At 36.6% G+C, this 16,666-nt stretch overlaps 2 protein-coding genes and 1 long non-coding RNA gene across 5 annotated transcripts in view; 1 reads left to right on the top strand and 2 right to left on the bottom strand.

Annotated features, from left to right (window-relative positions):
* Window positions 9,633-13,007, top strand: LOC104749038 (UDP-glucuronic acid decarboxylase 2). Of its 3 annotated transcripts, none has more exons than XM_010470612.2 (8): window positions 9,633-9,723; window positions 9,808-10,440; window positions 10,548-10,695; window positions 11,246-11,325; window positions 11,451-11,534; window positions 11,625-11,699; window positions 12,326-12,418; window positions 12,519-13,007. In XM_010470612.2, exons 2-8 carry the CDS (start codon window positions 9,832-9,834, stop codon window positions 12,756-12,758), a joined length of 1,329 nt encoding a protein of 442 aa, XP_010468914.1. In that variant the 5' UTR covers window positions 9,633-9,723; window positions 9,808-9,831; the 3' UTR covers window positions 12,759-13,007. The 3 variants fall into 3 exon arrangements, with proteins under 3 accessions (XP_010468914.1, XP_010468915.1, XP_010468916.1); XM_010470613.2 differs by having other exon boundaries at window positions 9,643-9,692; window positions 12,519-12,949; XM_010470614.2 differs by having other exon boundaries at window positions 9,645-9,703; window positions 12,519-12,949.
* Window positions 13,056-13,529, bottom strand: LOC104749037. The gene is made up of 2 exons (XR_761286.2): window positions 13,409-13,529; window positions 13,056-13,323 (listed from the first exon to the last, which is right to left on the bottom strand). It is a non-coding gene; the product is annotated as an uncharacterized LOC104749037 (long non-coding RNA).
* LOC104749035 (caffeoylshikimate esterase) overlaps window positions 14,651-16,666 on the bottom strand; it is a 2,919-nt gene continuing 903 nt past the window's right edge. Inside the window, exons 4-7 of the mRNA XM_010470611.1 lie at window positions 15,966-16,112; window positions 15,683-15,813; window positions 15,403-15,540; window positions 14,651-15,314 (exon numbers count right to left, since the gene is read on the bottom strand). Of these exons, the coding sequence (XP_010468913.1) occupies window positions 14,832-15,314; window positions 15,403-15,540; window positions 15,683-15,813; window positions 15,966-16,112 (899 nt within the window). The 3' untranslated portion in view covers window positions 14,651-14,831. The remainder of the gene's footprint in view (window positions 15,315-15,402; window positions 15,541-15,682; window positions 15,814-15,965; window positions 16,113-16,666) is intronic.

Below are 16,666 nucleotides of genomic sequence, written 5' to 3'. Positions count from 1 at the left end.
TATATATATATATATATATTTGTGGTCAACTCATATTGTAATATATATGAATTACATATCTAAATTAGTTCTTCTATGTATCTGCATGTTCTTTTGATCTTAATTAAAAGACAAACTTTACTAATTTATTTTCTAATTTTTATAGATTGCCACGAGTATCACATATGTGGCAGTGAAATTTTCCCTTCCCGGGTTATATTCCCGCAATTCTTTTCCCTCTTAATTATTTTACTTTCTTCTACTTAACCTAAGGAGAAAACCCTCGCCGAATTCTAAACACCATCTTTGGCTCTCTTAGCACTGATCGTCCGTCTCATCTCTTTTCATCCTCTCACCGTCTCTCCTCCTTGTCGTCACCGTCTCTTCTCGTTCCTGTCTCTATTATCTCCTTGTTGCATCTCTGTTTCTCCTCCTGGCCTCTGCGCTACTCCCTCTGTTTCGACACCGTCTCCGCTTCTCCAGTACCACCGTCTCTTTGTTGTCTCAGTATCTGTAACTCTCTCTCTCTCTCTCTCTCTCTCTCTCTCTCTCTCTCTTAATTGTTGTTTGTCGTTGAACAGAGAAAGGATGAAAATTTTAGTTCTTCAAATCTGGAAAATTAAAGCTTTGTATTTTGTTAATTCCACCTAGAAAACAATTTGTTGAATATTGATGTGGGGGCGAATGTTTATTTCTTCGTACTACCAGGTCCCAATTTTAAAAGATCAATTTTTTTCATGTGTGCAAGAGACCATAACCAATAGAGATGATTAATGTTCTTATCTCTATCATTTTGGCTATTAGAGTAAATAGAAACTCAATTTTAATGTTCATATTTTCTTTTCTGAACAAAGCTGCGAATATGAATCATTCTCGTCGTGGTGGCTACTCCTTCCAAAGAGCTTCTCGGACTTCTGATGATATCCTGCCTCCTGGAGCAATTGGGTCAGTTAGTTCCACTACTGCAGCTTATACCACTGCAAGTCTCGCTGAATTGAAGAATGCACCAGCTAGACGTAACATGCCACATTTGCACCCAGAAAAGCTCAACGGAACTTTATGGTAAACACAGTTCCTTTATACATTATGTTATTAGTTTAACTTATGTGTAACCAATATACTTTCTATGTGTTATATAGGTTTGATATTCACCCTCAAGTCACCAAAGACATCCGTAAAACTTGGAAAGCAAATTTTTGGGGACCATGGTGGAATTTTCGTATGGTTCCCCAAGAAAAAAAAAACATGTGGTGGTCGAGTTTCGTGGTATGTTTTCTTATTGTTTGTTTTAGATGGATTTAATAATGAATACTACTATCACATTAGTCCCTGTACTTTTGCAGCAACAATACTGCTGGGATGATGTACATGAGGCTGCTGTGTTTAGTGCTTGGGAGGAACACTGCAAGGGATCTATATCAAGTCGCGTGAGCCAAAGAAAGTTAGCAGGAAATAAGCCGGAATACATTAGCGACAATGACTGGGACCACATGCTGCAAATTTGGGAGACTGAACAAAGCATCAAGAAGTGCAAAAAAAACTCACTGAACCGAAAAGCTAACCCACATTTCCACACTGCTGGGGCTAAAAAAATTGTTAGAATCGAACATGAGATGGTATGTGACTGTATAGTTTAAATTTTGTTTTAAGATTACTAGTTTTGACTCTTATTTTTTCTTCATTAGACAGTTGCAGCTGGTGGTGTACGGCCATCAATTACGGCATTAGTAAAGGAAACGCACACGAAAAAAGATGGGACATTTGTTGATAAGCGTGCAGAGAAGTTCGTCAAAACGGCGATGTCTTTGGCTATGGAGCGATGTACAAATGAAACAAATGTTGGTGAAACTGGATCAACCTTAGTTGTACCTTCCTCGCATCAGCTCACTGCTGCATACTTGGAGGTAAATAATACTTGGATAAATTCCCATATATGTTAATTTTTTTAAACTTTCTTAAGTACTTAATAAAAAATTGTTTCTCACTACTAGAATGAAATTTATTGACGTTTGTTTGGTTAGTAATCATTGATCTTCTTACGCTTTGGAATATTTTTGTTGCATAAGGCTCAAACTTTATCTTTCTCATTTCAGACGGCTACGAATAGCAAAGGTCGTATCTATGGTCTTGGATCTTTGCAATACTTCAACGCTGATCCAGGGGTTCCCCCAGCCACTTCTTTTGCACGAAATTTAGCCGTGGATGAGAGGATTACTATGATGGAAGAGACCGTGAGTTCCATGAAAAAGTCCATGGAGGAGAACAATGAGACTTTCAGGCGAGCGACAAACATGTTGTTACGTGTTAACGGCATAGATCCAGTTACACTCATGCCGATAACTACTACACCTCCTGCAACTCGATCTAACGGATCTTCATCAACTGGAGCTCAAAGTGACTCACATATCCCAGTCAACCTTGCGGATCTACCAAACCAAAACCTTCCAGGCATCTTTGAAGAAGTGAATGAGTAATTAAGATGTGTTTTATTAGGCCTAATTTATGGAATATTAGTACTTTTAACAACTTTTTCAATGTAATATATAACGCTTCTTGGGAAATTAGGTACTCTAACAACTTTTTGTTGTAATATATATATCATGTTTAAGATTATTTATGTTATTAATTTGTTTACTAATAATAAAATTAAAACGAACAATAATTCATTAAATAATTTTACCAAAAATAATCAATTAGTAATTCGTGGTAAAATTTTTACGTAATGTTTTGTGGCAGTCTTTGGCAATATTACCACACTAAAATCATGGCTGCTTTGTGACTAATTACCACAAAAGCTGTTTGTGTGTCATTTGTGGCAATTTTACCAGAAATCATTTTCTAACACTTTCATAACAATTTACCCGAAAAGTAATGTGACAATTCGTTGCAAAATTTGCCAGAATGTGTGGCAGGTAAACTTGTGGTAAATTAACCAGAACTTATTGTCTGGTATATTCATGACAAGTTACCACAAAAATATTGTGACAATTCGTGGCAAAGTTGCCAGAACCGGTTCTTGGTTAGATCGTGACAAATTTACCGCAAAATAACGTTGTGGCATTTCGTGGTAAAATTGCCTGATATTGCCACAGTTTATTTTTTGTAACGACCCTATAGCCACACTATTTATTTGTGGCAATCTCTGGTAAATGTTCCTATTGCCACAAATTCAGAGCATTTGCCAGAAAAATTTCTTTGGCATTGGACTCATTTTCTTGTAGTGTTATTAGGAATCTGAAAGAACAAAAGACCCAGGAAAGAAAGAAGAATATGTTTTCATATTATTGAGAAGACCCTAAACGATAACTCAGCCATAACTTTACCATAACTCAGTCAACCCTCAAATTAGAATGACTTAATAACCGACCAAACCGAACCGAACCAGAAACTATTTTTTCCATTAATTTCGGTTAATTACGGTTATATTCGGCTTGCTATCGGTTATATTAAGTTAATCGACCTAATTTGGATAACATTTGGATTATTTATGGTTATATATTCATCTAACCGAACCATAACCGGAAATAACCGAAAAGTAATTTCAAAAGATTTTAAATTTTAAAATGGTTATGATATTAGTATATCCAAATTACCACCTTAAACCAAACACAATATAACCAAAACCAAATTATTATATTAAAACTCATAATGTTGGAAATATGAACCCTAATCCTCAAACCCTAACCCTAACACTAACTCTAACCCCTAAATGTCATGTGTTGAATGTTTTACATATTTTGATCAGACTGTGTAAAAATCAATCTTTGTATATAATTATTACTTTTTATTACTTTGTATATAATTATTACTTTTAATTTTGAGTTATAATTATATTTCTAATTTACAAATATTTCATAAGTCAGCCGTTTATGTCGATAACTCAGCCATATCAGTCAATTGTCTGAGAATACTTTTATTAAAAAAAAAAAAAAAAATTCAAATTCAAATTTTAAATTCTTTTTAAATAAAAAATCGCTAAAATCTCATTTATTACGCGTGTGGTTCTTAACAATAAACATAATTATTGTTTGCGTCTCCCCAACAACACTTTTCGTATTCTCGAGAAGGTATATAATAAATTAATATAACTGTTGCATAACTCAGCCATAACTTTACCATAACCTAGTCAACCCTCAAATTAGAATGACTAAATAACCGACCAAACCGAACCGAACCGAAAAATAATTTTCCAATTTGGTATTTTTGAATTGGTATGTTTGGTTAATTTCGGTTATATTCGGCTTATTTTTGGTTATATTAGGCTAATCTACTTAATTACAATATATTTTGAGTTATTTATGGTTATATATTACTCTAACCGACCCATAACCGGAAATAATCAAAAAAAATTTGATTTTTTTAAAATATATTCAAATGGTAATAATATTAGTATATCCATATTACCACCTTAAACCAAACACATTAGAACAAAAACCAAAAAACAAATAATGTTACTCATCTGAACCCTACATCTCAAACCCTAACCCTAACCCCTAAACGTCATGTGTTGTATGTTTAACACATTCAGGTGAGAATGTGTAAAAATTAATCTTTCTCTATAATTATTACTTTTTATTGGTTATAATAATTGTAATATTCATATTTCAATTGTACATTTAAATATTGAGTTATAATAATATAAATTTACAAATATTTCATAAGTCAGCCGTGTAAGTCAATAACTCAGCCATCAGTTAGTCACTTCGTCGAAATTTTTTTATTTTTATTCGAATTTTGAGTTCAATTTTTTTAATTAATTTGTATAATATATTGTGAAAAAACTAATTTATAAATTTTTTACGCGTGTGGATCTGAGCAGGCACAGAATTATTGTTTGGGTTTCCCCAACAACACTTTTTGAAAATTTATTACGCGAAAGACCAAACGAAGTCGTACCAAGTACATAACTCAACCATAACTCAGTGGTACGAAGTACATAACTCAGCCATAGCATATATGTTTATTTAATATTTATCAATATTATCATATGGCCTCAATTCAATGTGTATCATATGGCTTCAATTCACAACAGAGATATAAATCATATGGCCTCAATTCAATATTATATAGAAAGATGGCAATTTGTATAAGCTGTGTTTCTTAATTAATTTATAGTTTTATACATACTCTAGCAATTCTTGAAGTACTAGTTACTGGATTCTGCCAAGGAAACATGCTATAAATTTACTCATTCACTTCTTGACTCTAGGCAATGCACATTGGATATTGTTTGTATATATAAGGATGGATAAATTCAATCACTGAAAATATGTAATATAGTAGGAAACCTTGACAATGTGTGGAAGAGAGGTAAGAAGTTCAAATATATAATTTGTTGATAACACTCCCAACTGCATCTGGGAAATACTTGAGGAAGGGACCAATTGCATCCAGATAGTGTGCATGCATTTTTATAAGTTCCGGCTCAGTCCATTTCAAAGAGAGAAGTTGCTGAAGCAAGCCTGCTTATCAACAAGCCGAGAATGAATTAATGGGATTTTGAAAATGTGAAAAAATAAACAAAAGCTTGAAGAATATAAAATATGCTATCACATACCTTCAAAAAATCCTCAGCAACTCGAGGTTCTGTATAATGTCCATTACAAACAACGACAACATCAAAGATCTCATCACCGGAGATCCCATCTGAGTTTTTGGATTGGACCCTCCATTTCAAACCATCAGGCTCGGCAAGAACCACTTCAGTGTTGAATCGAACCATCTCCACGAGTTTGAATTCCCTAGCAAAGTCTTCAAGGTAAGCTAAGATTTCTTTGTGAGTAGGGTACCTTCTCGGGTCTCTAGATTCGTCGTCGTGTTGAGGCACGAAAGGGAAGTCTCTGTAGCCCATGCACTCTCTTGGGAGATTGGTTCGAAGAGAGTCGTAGACGCTCGAGTGGACTACGGTTCGATTTGGATCGAGGCTTAGTGGGTCAACCTTGCTTTCGGGTGTGTATACCCAGAGACCTCCGACTTTTGAGTCACGTTCGAAGACTACGACAGAGTGATTCTCATCGCGTAACTCTCTTGCAGCCACGAGAGATTATAGAAAAAAAAACAAAAAACAAGAGAGTAGACGACAAAGAATATAAAGATGATCTCAGATCTACTGGAAAACAATTTTTCTCCAAATTACTATTGTAACAAGACAACCGAGAAATGAATGAGATATGACGAAACCGATGGAGAGAAAGAAAGCGAAACAATTGATATATATATATATATATATATATAACGGACAAAATTGAAAACCCTAAAAATAAAAAAAATAAAGTTTCTATCTGGTTTTGCTTTGGGATTGACGAACTAGGATTTGGGATTTGGAGAGGGAGAGTGAAAGAAGAGAGAAGAGAGAAAATCAGAGCAAAAGGAGAAATGATAAACTGGGATTTAGAGATTAACAAAGAGATTTAGGGCATGAAGGTGGAGAGAGACGAGATAGAGGCTTTTTTTTTTTTAGTTATGAACAGTGGAAACTGTTTGATTTCCTTTTTGACATAAACAAGAAAAATTTAACAATGAATTCTAAAAAAAAATGCTTAGTGACGTGAACAATAAAAAATGATAGTGTATTTTAATTTGCTGATGTGTATTTTTTTTAATTTTTTTACTCAAAATCGAAAAACTAAACCAAAAGGAGTAAATTGTAATTACACTCAGGACACTAAATATTTGAGTAATTTTCTTTGATTAATAACATACAAGTAATAAACCAAATTTTGGATAACATTTGAGTAATTGATTCTAATAATTAAGGTGGTTCATTGTTAAATCATATAGACAACCAAAAAAAAGTGTAATCTATCTCATTTGAATTGAGTTATTTAAGGTTTATTCAGGAAGGGCCAGATCACTCCTCACAGCAATATGTTATGAGCCTATTGTCATTATATTGGGCTGGGCCGATATTATTAGTCCAGTATTGTTGTTTATATTTGAGCGTCCCAAGCCCAAGCCGCCCAAACGAGTGACGAACCTGTCATATAAAAAGTCAAACGTGAGAGCAAGTCGGTGACAACACGTAATAAACAAATACACAAAAGATATTTTTGGTAGACAATATTTTTTCCTAGGACTTTTTTACTCGTTTTAGTTTTTTTTTCTTAAAACTGTTTTTTTTTTTTTTACAAGAACTAAATTTTTTATTCATCACTTAATGGGCTGGGCCGGAAACAATATATTGAAAATCCAATTACAAAACAGAGAGACTAGAAAACATGCCAGAAAAGTGAAAAAAGCTCGGAACCTGCTGAATTAAACCATGAAGTTCAAAATCTAAAGATGTGACCGGGAAGCAAAGAGCCAAAGCTCTAGTTCCGGCGGAATCAAGGTTCACGGTTTTGCAGCAACTTCGAGGGATTAGAAACAAAGACAGAAGATACCGGTTTCCATCAAAGGTTCCTCTCCGACGAGCCACCAACCCACTACAAACTTCCCGGAATGCCCAACTCTCCGACAGCCCGGCTCTGCGTTGACAGATCCTAACTTAGCAATCTGAAAACATCGGATCTATCCCCTTTCTCTCAGATCTGGCGCCTCCGAACTCCCATGAGCAAAATCTTTTCAGACCGGTCCGACGGACACAAATCACGGCAGTTACAGAGGCCAACGGCTCACTTCAACCCTCTGCAACCGGAACTCGCAACAGCCATCTAAGATCCAAAAGAACCTACCGTTAACCGTTGAGACTAACAACACTACCACCAACTCTCCTTCACCGACTTCCGCCATAGCCACAAAGTCCTTCTTGACGAGTGAACCATGAGAAACTCTGATGCTACTCTCCGGCATCTTCAAACCAGATCTCGACTACGGAACTTCTCCTCCGTCAGATCCGGATCCACGACTATGTCCAATGAGGGAGAACCCACCACCGCTGACGGCAAAACAAATTCTGCTCACTTCTGAAACTCCGATGAATCTATCTCGGCCGCTTGACGTGAAGACCAAATGAACTAAACTGCTTGGGGGAGGTAGAAGAACAATCACGTCGCCATACGGCAAATAGAGAGTTTAATCCCCTCAGATCTACTCAGGCGGCTAGGGTTTTCTGTTTTAGGAGAGAGGTGAGAGCGTTTTAATTTCAACTAAGTAGTAGCCTTTGTTTCAACTAAGTAGGAGGATGAATGATAATATGATATTCTTAAAACTGTTTTAATTCCTTTTAAAATGGATATTTACGAAAATATATTGATTTTGCTTTACTACTAACGCCAGACGATGAACATACAAATAAAGTTCATTTTGTTGTTTTGTTAGCATATATATTGTTGCTTCAAATCTTATGTTTAGGGTACCGATTCAAAGTTGCTACCCTTTTTATATTCTCTACAGAGTATTTGTTTATACTTTAAGTTAAGACTAATATATTAATTTTTTTTAAAGATGCTTTTATTTTGTCACTTACAGAGTTTCATATAAGAGAGATAAGATCATCCTAAATCTATAGTTAGCTAGTCTTATTCCATTAGTTTTAAATAATGGGTAATAAAATTCAATTGTTATTTATAAGAAAACAAATAAGTTGGTCTGATGAGAACAAAAACAAATAATTTATATTTATTGCTAGCCATCGCGAATACAAAAAAAAAAGTTAGGCAAGAGAGTGAAAGAGATGTGGGGCGGGCGACATAGCTAACCGCCAGGTTAGCATCACAAGTCAACGTAAACGCCAATATGCTCTTCCCTTTCTAAAATTATGTGATTTCTTTTTTGGTTCAAAGATTGATCAATGTCTAAAATATCTAGCAATGTACCTTGAGGAATATATATGTGATTTTCAGAAAATATGTAGTTTTGTGAGCTGGGAGGCGTGGCCAAGGGAGGGAGCTCATGGTTAACGTACGCGTTAGATCCAAACCATGCGTCTTGCAATTGGCAAAGGTTTCATGTTATAATCAGAAGGCAGAAGTACACTCAAGGGAATAACTCAAAATAGAACTACCACTAAACTGGATCTACTACTACCTTTAATCTTTTGGTTGCTTGGGAAGAAACTTGTAGTTACACAAATAAAACAACAATTAAGTCAGAATTAATTTGAGTCTCTTTTCTTTTTTAGGCAATGACATTTAAATCTCATAGGCACTATTTGATCACGTTTCCCAAACCCTGACGTCGAAATCGTTAATTATGAATGTGATTTGTGAAAAAAAGAAAAAACGGTTTAGTTTGTTAGAATTTAGAAGAAACATGCTTTAACATTATGACAGATGCTAAAATACTTTAACGCAACTAACAAATATAAAATATTATGTTATGTTATGCAGTTTGTAAATTAATTTTAAAGTTGGAAAAAAAAAAAAGAACGTCGAAATCACTCAAAGCTCACACACCAATATTTGGCTTTGAGTGCTAAGTTAGGGTTCGGCATTGACTTTTGTTTACGTGAGATTAGCAAACCTAACAAACCTTTCGTAATCATTTAATTACAAATTGAGTTATTAATAATAATTAAAAAAACACCATATGATATAATTATACAGTATATGAGTGTTTCTTGTTGTTGCAAATAATGGACTAAGTAACAATAATATTAATGTCCGATTTTGAAGGAAAGGTTGAATGAAATTTTAAAAAAAAAGGAGGGGTAATATCGTAATAAGAGTGAAAAAGCAAGGGGCCTTTGACCTGTAACGCTTCCGCTACTTAAATAGACCACAAAGACCGATTCGCTTTTCACTCTCTCTCTCTCTCTCTCTCTCGTTTTCAAGGTCTGACTCAGGTCCCGGCGAGTTCGACTCGGTGATTGTTTTTTTCCTTACAAAGAAAAACAAAATTAAAAAATCTTCTTAACGATTGATTTGGTTTTTTTGTTTTGATTGTTAGATCTTGAGAATTCAATTGCTGCGGATGGCGAGCGAGCTGATCAATCGGAGACACGAGGCGGATCAACCCACCGCCGATGCTTACTACCCGAAACCAATCAAACCATGGTTCATGGTGACTCGTCCGATGCGTTACTTGCTCCGTGAACAGAGACTTATCTTCGTCCTCGTTGGCATTGCAATCGCCACTTTGGTTTTCACTCTTTTCCCTCGCCCCACACAATCAACCCCTTACTCGGATCCGTTCTCCGGCTACGGAATCAGAACCGACGAATCGTACGTACCGGCTCAGAGGAAACCTAGCCTCGAGTACCTAAACCGGATCGGAGCTACAGGCGGGAAAATCCCACTCGGATTGAAACGCAAAGGACTACGAGTCGTCGTCACCGGTGGTGCTGGATTCGTTGGATCGCATCTCGTCGATCGTTTGATGGCAAGAGGAGACACTGTCATCGTTGTCGACAATTTCTTCACAGGTCGTAAGGAGAACGTGATGCACCATTTCAGTAACCCTAATTTCGAACTTATCCGTCACGATGTCGTCGAGCCGATCCTTCTTGAGGTTGACCAGATCTATCATCTGGCTTGCCCTGCCTCACCTGTTCATTACAAATTCAATCCCGTCAAGACTATCATATCCTTCTCTTTCTTTTTTTTTTCTAATTTGATTTTGGTTCGATTCGGTTTTTGGGAAATTGTGGTTTTGCTTTTTTTGGTTGCCTTGACTTAAGAGATTGATACAAGACGAATGTGGTTGGAACACTGAACATGCTTGGTTTGGCTAAGAGAGTCGGTGCTAGGTTTCTCCTTACGAGTACAAGTGAGGTTTACGGTGATCCTCTCCAGCATCCTCAGGTCGAGACTTACTGGGGCAACGTTAATCCCATCGGTAATCATCTTCCCTAATTGATTCATTCACTCTTTTATCAATGTTCTGTTTTGTTTATTTCATATTGGTTGTGTTCTCTCTAAATCGGAATCTGAAAACGAAAAGTGAGATTGTTTCTCAAACCTTATTGTTCCACCGTCACGTGACACGACGACGTTTGTGCTTTCTTTCCTTTTCTGTGTCGGAAAATGCGCACGTTAGGAGAGAGAGAGGGTTGGAAAAAAACAGNTTTTATGGGGCGCCCCCCCCCCCCCTTCTCTCATGTTCCTTTCAGATCTGGTCCCCTATCTTTGTACGGTCAAACCATTGAACCGTAAATAACGGGTCTGTGTGATCGTGCGGCTCTATTACGTGTCTCTACCTTAGACGCAGCCTCCTCCACATTAACTTCTAGCCTAACATTCATATACCGACTTTGAATTTCTAGGAGCTTGAAAATAATTCTTTTTGCAGTTATCCTTTTTACTAACACAGTAACTATACCGACACGTGCATGTTTTTATTGTGCTTTGATTGATGACTGAGGTTGGTGTTGTAATTGTGGGAACAGGTGTCCGTAGTTGCTACGACGAAGGAAAGCGTACGGCTGAGACGTTGACCATGGACTATCACAGAGGTGCCAATGTTGAGGTTTGGCTTCTTCTTTTTTTTTCATTTTCCCCTCCCTTTCAAGCCAATTTTATGTAATCGATGCCAAAGAAGAGATTGAATTCAGTGACTGAGTTTTGTGGTGTGTCTTGTTTGAATGGTCACAGGTTAGGATTGCTAGGATCTTCAACACCTACGGTCCAAGAATGTGTATCGATGATGGACGTGTTGTTAGCAACTTTGTTGCACAGGTGGGGTAGCACAAACTAATTAATCATTCAAGAAGGGTTTTTGTTGATCATTATGAGTAATGATGGTTTGAATTGATAATAATTGAACAGGCACTAAGGAAAGAACCATTGACTGTTTACGGTGATGGGAAGCAGACAAGGAGTTTTCAGTTTGTTTCTGATCTGGTAAGGCTTTCCCACATTCCCTCTCAAATAACTATTCAGTATACTACTACAGCTTGCCAATACAAATATCTTTTTCTTTTCTATTGTTTATTGGGATGGTCCAATTTAAGATATATTCTTACTTTCTTTGTGGAAAAGGAAATAAAGACAAATACTTGATAGGTGGTAATATGTCAAATCACTTGTGTATTCATTCTCTTAAAGTATTACACCTTTAAGCTTTTTTTCTATATAGTGGAGACTACTGTTTAGGGTGACATTCACAGAGTAAAAGATTTTACTTGCGTGTAGAATCCTTTCCAAATTCCAATACATATTCATATTCTGGGGGTAGAATAAGAGGCTGGAAAACAGGGAAGTTAATTTGTGTAAGTGAGCTCACATGTTATTGTAGTTAATTGGTGAGTAGTATGTCGTGGGATCTAATAACAATGGCTTTTAAACATGAGACCCTAATCTCTGAGAGATGGTCCCCACTCAGCAATCTTATGAAAGATGGGGATCAATATCATGTGACAAAGGACCGAATGGGGTCTCTCATCTTTATTGCCCTTTTGTCCTGGTTATTTTTTTAGCTGTTAATTTTGTAAGATCAATCTGATTTTTGTGGTTTTGTGATGCAAAAGGTCGAAGGTTTGATGAGATTGATGGAAGGAGAACATGTCGGGCCTTTTAACCTTGGTAACCCTGGTGAATTCACAATGCTCGAGCTCGCTAAGGTCTCTTTCTATGGCTATATATATATATGTATACCTTTTCCGATTCCTAATCTATAACCCCGGTTTCTGATATTGTGATTTGGTTGGTTTTTGTTGGAAGGTGGTCCAAGAGACGATAGATCCAAACGCAAACATAGAGTTCAGACCAAACACAGAAGACGACCCTCACAAGAGAAAGCCTGACATCACAAAGGCCAAAGAGCTCTTAGGTTGGGAACCAAAGGTCTCTCTTCGTCAGGGACTCCCTCTCATGGTCAAAGATTTCCGTCAACGTGTCTTTGGTGACCAGAAGGAAGGCTCCTCCTCGGCTGCAACCACCACCAAAACAACTTCAGCCTGAGCAAACGCAGAATCAAGTAGCAGTCACTGTGGTTGGTAGTGTGGGTTGATAACAAAAATGCAAGACTTTGCGCAGAGCTACTACTACATTAAGAGAGGAGAGCTTCATTTCTTTTAAATTTATTTCGTTTTTGATTTCTATTTTGATAATCGTGTAAACGTAGAGTAAGAATTTGGTACCTTTACTTACTACTATTCATGGACCTCACTACAATTTTTAAAACAAACTTTTGTCTTTTGCTATTACAAAACTTAGTGTCATTACTCTCAACGATGCGTTTTTTAGAAGTCGAGAATATAGAACAAGTGAAAAATACTAGACAATACTACTAGATTTAAGGCTCGTAATCAAAACATGTTTATCCGTTGAAGCAACAATTAGAATTTAACAAAAAGAAGCGAGAATTATCATATGAAGAACAACGACGAGCCAGCCATCTCAATTACTCTCACTTGGGGTTCCTGAGGACGATAATGACAGAGTCTCCACGCAGGAACATCTTGCTGATGAATCGATCTTTGTTGACAGGAAGAGCTTTCTTCTTTCCTTTTCCAGTTTTCGGGACCTGAAAAAACCAGAGAACCCATGTAAGGTATGGCACTTGTTTATATACATGAACCAGAGACATAAAATGGTCACAGAAGTTTTACCTCAGTCCACATTTCTCTGACATTTTCAAGAACCATGTTGCAGTGCCTGTCAAACGCTCTAACTCGCCCAAGGAGTTTCCTGTTGTTACGGCAATTGATCAAGACCTGAGTGTTGTTCTTANTGAATAACGTGTGATTTTGCTAAATAGAGATATGATTAATTAAATCAGGAAATGGATATAAACTTATAAAGAAAACTGAAAATTAGTTGTCAAAAAAAAAAAAAAAAAAAAAAAAAAACTGAAAAGAGTGTGGAAACAACAATGCAGCCAATACAAAATTGCATTGATAAAGAACATCAAGCAAGTACTCATCCAAAACTCTAGAAGATCATCTGTGAGTAATTCTCAAGACAGTGTCTCTGTTCAGTAGAGCAAAACCACTACAGAACCCACATGACTAGCAAAGGTATTCATTCATCAACAAATTCCTCGGTCATTCCCTGCTACAGAAGTACAAAGCTTTGAGGAACTAAGATCCACATTATAGGAATACTAAAGAGAATTAAACAACACAAGATTGCCTTGTTAAGAAACATCAGGAAGTACTCATTCAAAACCAGCAACTATTCACATCGTCAAAACTCTAAACGACCATCAGTTAGCAATTCTCAGGACAGAGTCTCTCTATTCACTAGCACACACAAACTTCTAAAGGGAATTCATTAACAATCTCCAAATTGAGAATCCGTAAGAATCAAAAAAGAAGGATAAGGAACCAAAAGGCACTAAAAAATCTAGACATAAGACATGGCACAAATAGCGAAATTAGGGTTTTATGTTTAAAACAAGAGCTTCATATAGATCGAGAGAGCGAGAGAGAGAGAGAGAGAGAGAGTAACTTACGTTGGTATCCTCGTCCATTGGCTTACTGAAACCGACCAACAAAAAAAAAACAGTGTTGAGAAAAAATCTAGAAGAAGAAGAACAAAAATAAGGAGACAAAGATGAGAGAACCCAATACCTCATGTTGACTTGAGGACGGTGGAAGCTGCAAAGGTTTGAATACGAAGAAAATTAAGAAACTGTTTTCCAGAGGAAATCAGATTGAAAGAAATTAGGGTTTTACCTGCTGAAGCTAAATCCCGCTTTCGTTTTCCAAAGATCTCACTGTGTTGCAAGGACGACGACTCGTAAAAGAGAAATCAAGATTAACGGCGGTTAAAGAGGGCTGAATTTAGGCCCATACAACTATTGGGTCATAAAGAGTATATAACCAATTAGAGTAAAGCCCATACTTCAGTTATCAACTATTATTCTGGCCCATTATAATAATTTAAAGGGACTTACTAAGACTAAGAGAGGGGAATACAAACAGATTTTGACTTTTTTCCACGGGTTGATGGTTTTCTTTTGGGAAACGAATATGAAATACAGAATAAACACATAAAAACAGATTCTTCTCTGTTTTTCTAAGTTTATTATTACATAGAAGATCGATGAACCAAACGGCGTCCACCACCACCGTTTAACCCACAAAGGAGACTACTACTAGCTTGTTGTGGTCGTTCAGATTTCTCTTGACCGTTACTTACGACTTTAATAACATTGCAGGTACGATCTTCTTGTATGGGAGTGACAGTGAGAGAAGCGGAGTCTCCCGTACGTACGTCAAGCCAATTCACCATGTCAGCAAAAACGAGGTCAACGTTCGCGTCAGGCTCACCAGAAGTTAACCCATGCCACATGCCTGGGTAAAGCTTGATGGTTTTGTCACGTGTGCTTGCTTTCTCGAACAAGGCTTTGCTTATCTCTGGATCAGTCACAATGTCTGCTTCACCGTGGAGGACAAAGAAAGGCAATGTGATCTCGTGTAGGGTTTCTTCGAGGTCCATGCTCGTTCTAAGCATTTCGAGTGCCGTTTTAAGCCTTGGCTTGTCTTGATATATCAGCTTGTTGTTCCTTATCTACATTTTTAGAAACCAAAGTTTTTTTTTATTACTACACTTTTTAAATTATGAATTATGTCTTGAGTAATTCGATTAATTAATATACCTCTTCCCGCTTGACCGGATCCTTGAAAGCAGAATCGATAACATCTTTTGTTGGAACGATCTTCCATTTTGGTATAATATCTTCAACTCTTGTTAGTAGATTTATGACCACTGGGTGTGGTTTCACCTTCTCTGATATCTGCTCAAACACACACACACACACAAACTAATGAAAAAGCTGTCTTTAATTAATCAGATTAGTGTCTTAATTAGATATCATAAAAGGAATGATTGTAAGGATTTGGTAAATAAAGAAGGGAAGAAACGTGACGTGACGTGACCTTACACATGGGAGCAACGAGAAGGGCACCGTTCCAAAAAGAAGGATCTTTCTTGTGAAGCAACAAAGCAACCGCACCTCCCATTGATTCTCCATACAAAAACCTACCTTTCTGTTTGTATTTTTCTTGTGCTATTATAAAATCATTAAAAATTAGGTATTAGTCTTGTTGATGGAGATTGGACATTGAAAAACAGATGTGGCCGAGAGATATGATCCAAAACGGAACCAAAACGATATAGTCTTCAAAACAAAAATGTAATTTGGTTTCCATTTTCAAGTACCAGAGATGAAGGTGTAATAGTCGTAGCAGTCATTTACTATATTACTGAACTTTTTGATATAGCAACGAGCTCCCTTGGACCGGCCATGTCCTTCGTAGTCCATACCAAACACCGCGTACCCCGCCGATGTCAACCGTATTCCGCATTCTGTTAGAAATATTATTTATTATAAGTCAACAACAACATATGAATTTCAATAAGACAAATGTGGTTAAGCAGAATTAGTTGTCAAAGATCACAATTAATTACGGTTCACGAGTTTCTCGTTGTGTAAGGAAAAGCGAAACATAACTAATTAATAATTATATCCGTGGGGACTAGTTATGACTATTCTATTCTGTCTTTTCTAGTTAGGTAAAGACAATCACTCGTTTATAAATTATTCGAGGTAATTTAATTTAGAAAGTAGACGTACCATACTTAATCTGATAAATTAATAGTATGAATTTAGTTACCGCCAAGTTAGTACTTACCATGGGAATATGGGATGGGATAGATAAACAAACTCAGCCACACCGGCTTTTATAGGGAAGGAGAAAAATACGAAAAAATGTGAACAAGAGATAAGGATATAGTGTAACGTTTCCCCAAAATAAAAGATAACAACAGCAACAAGTTATTCAAAAGCTACGAAGCCGACAAAAGGGCGATACTCATAGATATATATAGTCCTGCAGCACACTTTTTTTTTTTTTTTTTTT

Source organism: Camelina sativa, chromosome 16, assembly GCF_000633955.1.
Source record: "Camelina sativa cultivar DH55 chromosome 16, Cs, whole genome shotgun sequence".
NCBI lineage: Eukaryota > Viridiplantae > Streptophyta > Magnoliopsida > Brassicales > Brassicaceae > Camelina > Camelina sativa.
This window is presented reverse-complemented; position numbering and strand designations above follow the sequence as displayed.

Coding starts and splice junctions, on each gene's coding strand:
- LOC104749038 (XM_010470612.2), top strand. CDS start 9,832: ATGGCGAGCGAGCTGATCAATCGGAGACACGAGGCGGATCAACCCACC. Junction 10,696..11,245: donor GGGCAACGTTAATCCCATCG/GTAATCATCTTC, acceptor TTGTGGGAACAG/GTGTCCGTAGTTGCTACGAC. Junction 11,535..11,624: donor TTAGCAACTTTGTTGCACAG/GTGGGGTAGCAC, acceptor ATAATTGAACAG/GCACTAAGGAAAGAACCATT.